This window comes from Seriola lalandi, unplaced genomic scaffold (assembly GCF_002814215.2).
Source record: "Seriola lalandi dorsalis isolate HSWRI2012SDOR001 ecotype SW California unplaced genomic scaffold, Sedor1 jcf7180002054945, whole genome shotgun sequence".
NCBI lineage: Eukaryota > Metazoa > Chordata > Actinopteri > Carangiformes > Carangidae > Seriola > Seriola lalandi.
The window spans coordinates 3,758,328-3,767,469 of record NW_019525496.1 but is presented as its reverse complement, the minus strand read 5'-3'; the positions used below and the strand labels follow the sequence as shown (position 1 = coordinate 3,767,469).

At 43.6% G+C, this 9,142-nt stretch overlaps 1 protein-coding gene across 2 annotated transcripts in view; it reads left to right on the top strand.

Annotated features, from left to right (window-relative positions):
• msi1b (musashi RNA binding protein 1b) overlaps nt 1-9,142 on the top strand; it is an 18,863-nt gene extending 9,721 nt beyond the window's left edge. Inside the window, exons 7-15 of one of the 2 annotated variants that reach the window (XM_023393919.2) lie at nt 2,771-2,819; nt 3,321-3,403; nt 3,491-3,608; nt 5,300-5,380; nt 6,465-6,521; nt 6,912-6,974; nt 7,901-8,055; nt 8,879-8,924; nt 9,016-9,142. In XM_023393919.2, coding sequence (XP_023249687.1) covers nt 2,771-2,819; nt 3,321-3,403; nt 3,491-3,608; nt 5,300-5,380; nt 6,465-6,521; nt 6,912-6,974; nt 7,901-8,055; nt 8,879-8,920 — 648 coding nt within the window. In that variant the 3' untranslated portion in view covers nt 8,921-8,924; nt 9,016-9,142. Of the gene's footprint in view, nt 1-2,770; nt 2,820-3,320; nt 3,404-3,490; nt 3,609-5,299; nt 5,381-6,464; nt 6,522-6,911; nt 6,975-7,900; nt 8,056-8,878; nt 8,925-9,010 lie in introns of both variants that reach the window. The other variant, XM_023393918.2, reaches the window with a different exon arrangement.

The following is a 9,142-nucleotide window of genomic DNA, read 5'->3' as shown; positions in this document are numbered from 1 at the left end:
AGAGGGAGGGGGGGGGAGAAAAGTTTTGTAGTGAGTGTGTGGTGATGGTGAGGAAGGAGGAGGGATTATCAGAATCTGAATTAATCTGATGTAACAGCTGCTCCTACCCACAACCCCCTCTTGGCCCGTTACCGTGGTGACCAGGCTTGCCCATTGTCCCCAAGTAATTCTGTGGGTAAGGGGGTTTTGTTCTGGAGGAGGAGGGATGAGGTGGTGTTCGGGGGTGTTAGCATGAGTGTGTGTGTTGGGTGGGGGTTAACTCAGGAGTTTAGTAACAAGAAATACAAAGTCGACTAATTCTCAAAAACCTGCAGACTTACCCCTGAACTTTTACATCATTTCCTTAATGTGTTTGTGTTTTTACAAAAAATATATTTCTACATAAAGTTTTGCCCAAGTTTCTCATATCGTGAGGCCTGTGAAAGGCACGAGGCAGAGAATAGATGATGGGCTGACAAAGGCACTGACAAGGGAGGGAGGGCCTGATTGAGAGAGGTTTGCAGAGGCATAAGAGAGGGAACTGGGGCAAAGATGGGGTGTATCTGCATGTGTGTGTGTGTGTGTGTGTTTGGGGGGGGGGGTTACGAAGGCCATTATGCCTTTATACAAAGCTAGACAAATATTTTGTTAGTTTGCTCAGAAGTTATCTGCATACTGGAAGTTTCTGGATTGTTCCAAATCCTCGATGTGTATAAAGAAATCAATGATATGTGTGATTTAAGTGTCATGTGACTTGGTTCAAAACAAATCAAACAAAGCAATAAAAAAATAAAAAAAAAACTTTTTTTTTTCAGTGGATTTCAGATTGACAGTCTGCGGCAGAAGTCCTTGAAACTTTTCAAAGTCAAGCATAGGAAGACTCTTCTCGTTTGAGCTGTCGCGTTTCCGGCTTCATGGCGCTTTTTTTTTTTCAGTGCCAAAGGTTTGGCCTCCAGTTTCTCTGTGCTCCCTCCTCAATCATAACGTCTAGATGAATTTTTGCCGAGAGAGATATCGAGGGATGGACGGTGAAATGTAGGCTCCAGCCATCCATGGAAGTTCCTGATTAGACTGCCTCACTGGACCTTTTGTGTCCCGTCCTGGTGAGGACAAAGGAGCGCGGAGAGGGATGGGCAGGGGATAACAGGGAAGATGAGAGGTGGAAAAAAAAGGATAAGAGGGAATATTGTCCGGCAGAGCGCCATTAAAATGCCCAGTGGTTGAAATATCGAGCAATGATGTGCAATGAACTCAGTTTGCGGTATTTAAGAAGAGCTGTGGGCGTTGTTGTGATGTTTTGATAGCCTCCAGGTTCAGTTGATGTTGGGATTGTGTGCGTTTCTGTGCGTTTGCATTGTTCAGCCTGTTTTTGTGGCTCAAATTGAGATCGTAGCATGAAAAATGTGTCCCGGCTATCTTGACCCTACTCTTCATACAATGCGTCATTTCAAATTTGGCCAGTCTGTGGACTTCCTACTTGGATAAAAGTGTTTTTGCAGAGATCCAGAGATGACCATGTTGCAGGCGTTGAGTAAATGTCATGCTGGAAGGAAGCAGTGACTTGAGAGGCATCAGAGTAACAGGTCCTCTTTCAAACTGACACTCCTCACTCACCTTTGACCTTTCTGTAGGCAAACTGCCCTTGGGGGTCCACACACACACACACACACACACACACACACACACACACTCACTGACTCACTCACTCACACACTGTGTGCTAGTGTGTGTGACTATGTGGCTATGACAAATTATTCAGTGGACCATATCCAGTAAACTTATTATAGACTGAGAGCACAGATTTATTTACCAAATGTTTATTGGGACCTCTGTGTGGAGTATAAACATGTCAGCTTGTGGCAAGAGACGGGGGGAGAGAGGGAAAGAAAGAGTAGGTCAACTTTGACATAAGAAACTCTGTGTGTGTGTGTGTGTGTGTGTGTGTGTGTGTGTGTGTGTGTAGAATAGACACCTGTGTCTTTGCTCTATAAAGGGAGCCTGGGCTGGAGGGAGAGGTCAAAGGGAGAAGAGGAGGAGGAATTATGGCTGACTGTGCCAACAAACAAAGCCTCCAGGCCTCTTTGTTCTCGTCTCCCTCTCCCTTTGTCTCTTCTTTCTCCTCCCTTTCCACTTTGACCCAATCCTTTTTTTTTTCTTTCTCTCTCTTACAGGACTCTCTGTGCTCTCTTTCACCATATCTCCACCTGTCGCTATTCCTCTCCCTATCAGCTCTCCCCTCTCATCGAGTCTCCACCTGCCCACAGGATTCACCTTCCTGCTTGTGACTGGCTAATTTCTTTTTGTGTGTGTGTGTGTGTCAGTGTTTCTCTCTTTGCGGCCCTCTTTGTCTCACTGGCACTCTCCCACTATTCATAAAGCATTTTTGATGTTGGCTTGAGCTCTTTTATAAGGACTTTTTGTACAGTTGCCATGGGAATGTCAAACTTTGGAGGGGAGAAAGGGGGCGGATTATGTGATCTCTGTGAGAAGGATTGTGACCGGGGCAGTTCAGCAGCAAACGCAACTCCCAACTTTCCGTGCCACCTATTATGTCTGTTTGCCATGTACAGTATTTCTTCAGATTTCTCCTGTCTTTGCTCCTCTCCTCTCCTCTTTGTAACCTGTCGCTTGTCTCCAGTCCCCTCCCTCCCTCTCTCTCCCTCTTCCCCCTCCTTTCTGTCCATCTGTTGCTGAGCCTCCCTGCAGAACTTGAGAAGGGCTGAGGTCAGGCAATATGCCGCGTGGCAAGAGAACGCCACGTTAAAATACTGTGTTGTGTGTCTCCCCCCAGGTCGACGATGCCATGCTCATGTTCGACAAGACCACCAACAGACACAGAGGTGAGACAGGCTGATTCTCTCCGTCCGTTCATTCCCTACATCTCTAGCTTTCCTGTCCTTCTCTTCCGAAGTTTACTACTCTTCCACCAGTCATTCCTGGGTGTCTATTGATCCCCCCCACCCCGGCCACCCCACCCTCCACAGGCCTCCTTCCTGTGGGCTGAGCTGGAGGAGGCGAACGGGGCTAGTCTAATTAGCCAGTCCGTTAATCGGGATCAGGATAAAGCCTCCTTAAGCACCACCTCCCCACCCGAGGACTGATCGATTATGACAGCCTACCAGCTTTGCCCGGGCCTTCTGGCCGGGAAGGGAGGGAAGAAAGGATGAGTGCAGAATAGCAGCATTGAAAGGTGGGGGAGGGGGGCAAATGTGTTAAGCGGCTATTACAGCGCTGATTACTGGAGACTATTAGCTATGCCACTGCACAGACAGGCCTACTGTCCAAATCCAACATACTGTCTGAAATTTTGCCACTCACAAAATTTGCCTCGTCCTCTCCAGGGTTTGGCTTTGTGACATTTGAGAACGAGGATGTGGTGGAGAAAGTCTGCGAGATCCACTTCCACGAGATCAACAACAAAATGGTGAGTGGCTGTGACCGTGACAACGCTCTGATGTCATCATTTCACTCCGAGACTAGAGGCGCTCAGATGTAATTTGTCTGGAAACAGGTGGAGTGTAAGAAAGCTCAGCCCAAGGAGGTGATGTCCCCCACGGGCTCGGCCAGGGGGCGCTCTCGGGTGATGCCCTATGGGATGGACGCCTTCATGCTGGGCATTGGTATGCTGGGTAAGTTCGTATTGATCAGGACAGGAAGGATGTTGCTGTACACCTGACGATAACTATTCCTGCATTAAGTCCCCAGCTGCCTTAAAGGTCACATGGTGGCTCATGGGGAGAGGGCTGACCACCGAACTGGGCTGCTCGCCTCAGCTTGTAGCTTTGATTATCTAGACCTGAGACTTTAGAAGTGACCAAAAAAGTGGCGGTAATAAAAAAAAAATAAATAGATGTACTGATTTGTAGAAAAACATTTCCAAACTGCTGATTAACTGTATACATTTAGCTATATATATTTGTTTCAGGCGTGTTTCATAATGTTCTCATTTTATTAAAGTTTTAATTTTATGTACAAAGGACATTTTGAGACTCACAGTTGAAAAGCAAGTGGTCACAATAGAAGCAACATAGGCGAGACTTTTTGGTCAAGATTAAAAAAGTTCGATCTTACATTTCGCATAATGCAACCCCTCAAACCTCATACCTCCAGTTTGAAAGTTTCTTGATCTCATTTTACAACAATTTTCACTACCAACTTAGTCGCACTCCTCATGACCAGTAGAATGAATGTCACATGTAAAGTTAGTGACAGTTCCCATCTTCTCGTTGCCTTGACCATTATCACTACATTATTACTGCGGTAGGCCCAACTCGTTAACAGATCCACAAATATTCACAGTCGTCAGGAGCTGTTTGTGGATCTGAAGCTAACACCAATACCACCACCTACTGTTCAGTGTGAGAACTGCACCTTTTTCTACAGTATTTCGACAGTATGGACACCACCACATATTCAAAAAAATTTAAATAATAATTATTAATTAGTTGTGGCATCTTGTGGTGCTGGATTATGTTATTTTTACCCGTCTGAATGCTGCTCTGAGGTCAGTTCTCCAGGTGGCAGGTTGTGTACAAAGACAATCTCTGTGTAATGTGCACTGGTGAGAGTGAAACAGAAGACAAAGACAGTAAGCTGCTCAGGCCTGTCCCACTGAAGAAATCCAGACCTCAGGTGTAGAATATCACCCACCTGCATTTAACACACTGTGCAGGGCTTCACTTAGGGGGCAGCACAACCCACACACACACACACACACACACACACACACAACACACAACACACACACACACACACACACACACTGGAAAATCAATCATTTTACAATCAACATTTTACATAGTATCAGAATAAATGCAAATAGATTCACTTTTTTTCCCCACACATAGAACAAAAAAAAAAATTGCAGCACATTTGATAACCATTTTACAGCCAGGCTCTTCCAGAGGTTTTCTCTTGTAACATTAGCTTTAATTATTTACAACTGAACATGGGACGCTTTCACCTTAGATACTACAAAGGGTTGAATGGGGGAAAGAAAGAAGGAAAAAGAAAAAAAAGGATAAAGAACAAGGTTTTCGATCCAAAACACAATATACTCTCCCTTATTTATTCTCTCAAATCAGTTAAAGTCTGGCCTTACAGGTTTCATGTACTCTGTCCACTTGGGCCAAATCCAGAAAAAATAAAAATAAAAAATTGGACTTTAAGGAAAATTACCATCTTTCCATAATGTTAATTTCCTTTTAATAGCATCTTGGTATACTGGTTTGCGCTGTCTCTTAACTGTGCAACAACACCATGTGCACATCTCATTTTTTGTGGTGTAATCCAGATGTTGACAGTGACTTTGTTTCCGCAGGTTACCCAGGCTTCCAGACGGCCACCTACACCAGCCGGAGCTACGCTGGCATCACTCCTGGATACACCTACCAGTTTCCTGGTAATCACAGCACATTTTCTGCTCCTGATACGCTCTTAATTGTTTCCGTCTAATTTAACCAAGAAATAAACACACAGCCATGTTTCAGTTACCAAGTGCAAGTGTTCACCAGACCTGCAGATGCCTGGGTGCTGGGTGAGACAGAAAAGGAAACTTGTTAAGAGTTTGGCTCTGTGGTGACTTGTAATGTAATTAAAGCACAGATACTAAAATTATCCTTGCCCTAGCCAGTTAAACATACACTACACTTAGTTACTGAAGGGAATGAACATCTTGTGCTGCTGGGGAATTTGACTCAAAGTTTGGTGTTAAAATAACATGTTCTTGTTTCCATAGGAAGTGATGTTGTGTGGTGAGCGACTGTTCATGTTCATTCACTAAGCAGCAGCTAAACATGTGGTTGAATGGAGTGGAGTCTTGTAACAAATGATTTTTCAGGGGAAAAAGAGGATGACTGCATCTTAAATACACAGTCAGTAGCTGGTGTAGTTTTGTATTGAACTGACAGTATAGACAACGCTGTCACAAATACAAACATGTTTCCATAGAAGCACATGAAACACTGCGAGCGTAAATGGCTGCTTGTAAATATCAGGGAGTGGAATTTGCATATGCTTAGCATGTGTTTATGTGTGTGTGTGCGTGTGCGTGTGTGTGTGTGTGTGTGTGTGTGTGTGTGTGTGTGTGTGTGTGTGTGTGTGTGTGTGCGAGCATGACCGTGTATTTCACTGGAGTGTTTGATCTGGGAGTTAATTCCAAAATTAGATGTCCACCAAAGAAAAATGTGATGAAATCAAAGTGCTTTTTTGAATTGAAGTTATTAGTTTGTATGACACTTGCTATATTTTTTCTTTTTCATGATAATTACTGTGTATAATTTTTAACACCACTTTTTTTGGCTTTAAAACATCCTTCCATCCTTCCATAATTCCTGTTTGCATTCCTCAAACCCTGTGTGTGTACTTGCTCACCCTGCCTGTGTATGTATGTATGTATGTATGCATGTATGTGTATGTGTGTGTGTGTTCTCCTCGCCGGCGTTGGTGGTGTGTGTCTCAACAGCACTCTGATGTTTCTGTTTTAGAGTTCCACTTAGAGAGGACTCCCCTTCTGACTTCACCCCACCCCCCTGAGCTCACAGGTCAGTCAGTCCCTCCTCTTGACTTTACAAGCAGCATGTTGTCAGTCTGCTACACGCCACGTTAGCATCAACACCTGATCACTCTTTGGTTTGCATGTTTGTGTTTGTCAGTCCTCCTCGGTCTCCGACTGAAGGCAGGATTGCTGACAGTAAAGAGGAAGGTTTTGTTGTTAAAGTCTTCCTCCACTGACCTCATGAAGCCGCCTGTCTCTGTCTGATAAAAAGATACACAGGATGATGTTTTTACTCCTGTTTCCTTGTGCGTCGGTACAGGACTTGGTTTTCTGAGGTCCCTGGAGTGAAGCTTGAAATGGTGTGTTTTTAGTTGGCTATTATGTTCTTGCACATAAAAGGTGTTAAACCTGGATTTTCCTTTTCCTCTCTGTTTAGCCATTCCTCTCACAGCATATGGACCAATGGCAGCAGCAGCGGCAGCAGCAGCAGTAGTCAGAGGTATGAAAATGAAAGAAAATGTCTTTTTGTTTTTCTTATCAGATTTTTTCATACATCTGAGCATGTGAAATGAAGATTACTCATTTCACAATACACAGAAAATCAGTTGAATTTTAATTTTTAAAAAAAGCTTTTAGTCCATCTGCACCTACAATTCCTGAATTGCACATGTAGTTAAAGATGTGAATGTTACGGATTGTTTCTAATTCAGTAATCCTGAACAGATTCTGCTGTACTGTACAGGAAGTAGTAAAATATCCCAGCAAACCTGCATTGCTCTGACTTTGTCTTTAAGCGACAGTAGAAAGAAGCTGAAGAACAGTCATTAAAAAAAGTCATTAAAAACAAGTCTAAGAGTCAGTCATGCTAACAGCTCTGTGATACTGTACATGCTAATATGCTGGAGTTCACCATCTTTATTTAGTGTGTCAGCACGATAATATTTGCCAATTAGCAACAAACATATAGTACAACTGAGGTGGATGTCATCAGTTTTGTTTGATCATAAACCAAAGTACTGGACAAATTGGTTCTGTGACCAGATGGTGGCGCTAAATGAAAAGCCAGGAGGTCACTAAAGTTATTTCAGTCCATCCTTAGGGGAACATGAATGTCTGAGCCAAATGTGACAGCAGTCCACACAATAGTTGTCAAGACATTTCGTTAAAAACCACATCATGACCTCTAAATCGTTCTGGGTAAGGAAATGTACAGTTTAATGTGCAGGAAATGTCAGTCGAGGTTTAGTTCGGATAACATTCACTGACTTTCCTTCATCTCCCTCGTGGTTTAATTAAATAGTACTGTGTGATTTAAAATGCAGCTATCTGAAAGAAACTGGTTCTGAGCAGTAAGCCTTCGAGGCTGCAGATAGGAGAGATATTAATACAGTAACAATCTAAGGTTGTTCTTATTTTTACTTTTAGGTTCCACCCCGTCTCGCTCAGCTGGATTTTTAGGTACGAGCAGCCCGGGGCCGATGGCAGACCTGTATGGAACAGCCAGTCAGGAGTCGGCTGTCAGCAGTTACCTCAGTGCTGCGAGCCCCGCCCCGAGCACTGGATTCAGCCATAGTTTGGGGGTGAGATGTCGTCGCTGTATTGGAATAGTCTCTGTACTTGTTCCTTGACATAACTAAAGCATGTGTGTGTTACATCCAATCCAGTGAAACTGTAGGTGTATGTGCTTCTAGATCCCTTTAAAAGTTTAAGCTAATTTCAATTTTAATTGGTCATATCTGTCCATTGGCTTAGTTTAGCTTAGCACAAAAACTCTCAACAGGGGGGAACAAAATCTGCTGTACAGACTTTGTGCTAAGCTAGGCTAATTAGCTGCTGATGGCAGATTCTTATTGAATGGTAAGACACAAGAGTGCTATCAATCTTCTCATCTAACTTTGGCAATAGAGCAAAGAAGTGTATTTCTCAAACTCTTGCTTTAAAGCTCCTAGCATTTATACTGATGTTGAATCTACTGTGCTGTAAATAAAACCAGAAGAAGAAGAAGCAGGTGCAGCTCTGCCATCCTTTATATGAAAAATCTGTCTTCCATTTCCACCAAAGCCAAGAGGAAATATTTTTTCTTTATTTTGGATGTTTCTTTTTTCTTTTCTCCAAATTTTTTACTTTTTAAAAAAATTTACATTAGAACAGGTGGATGGAAACTCATATTTTAACTGCCTCAAGCTGCCTGAATCTGGAGCCAAGCGCTGCTGCTGAAAGTGCTAGATTGATTCTTTCAGAGTGTGCCATCATGACTCAGGATGTGTGGTATTCATTCAGGCAAAGCTCAGCGGCATGCAGAGATAGATGGAGAGAAAAAACCTAACTCTGAATAGATGAAATCAACGTCTGCGTTTTGCCACCGAAGAAATGAACTTCAAACTTGTATTCTTGCTCCCACAGGGCCCTTTGATCGCCACGGCGTTCACTAACGGATATCACTGAGAGTGTGAGTCAGTCCTCTTGCCTGTCATCATGTTACCATATAAAATCATTTCTGACCTGTGAGTAATCCACATATTTTTTTTGTGTCAGTGCAGAGCTGTAGACTGAGAGCTGGAAGGAGTTGAAGCTGCTTTGGAGCTGATCTGGCCTGTCTCTGTCCAGTCCACCTCTCCGGCTGGGGCGGCTGGACCTTCAAACTCACCCCCACCCCCCACCCCCCCT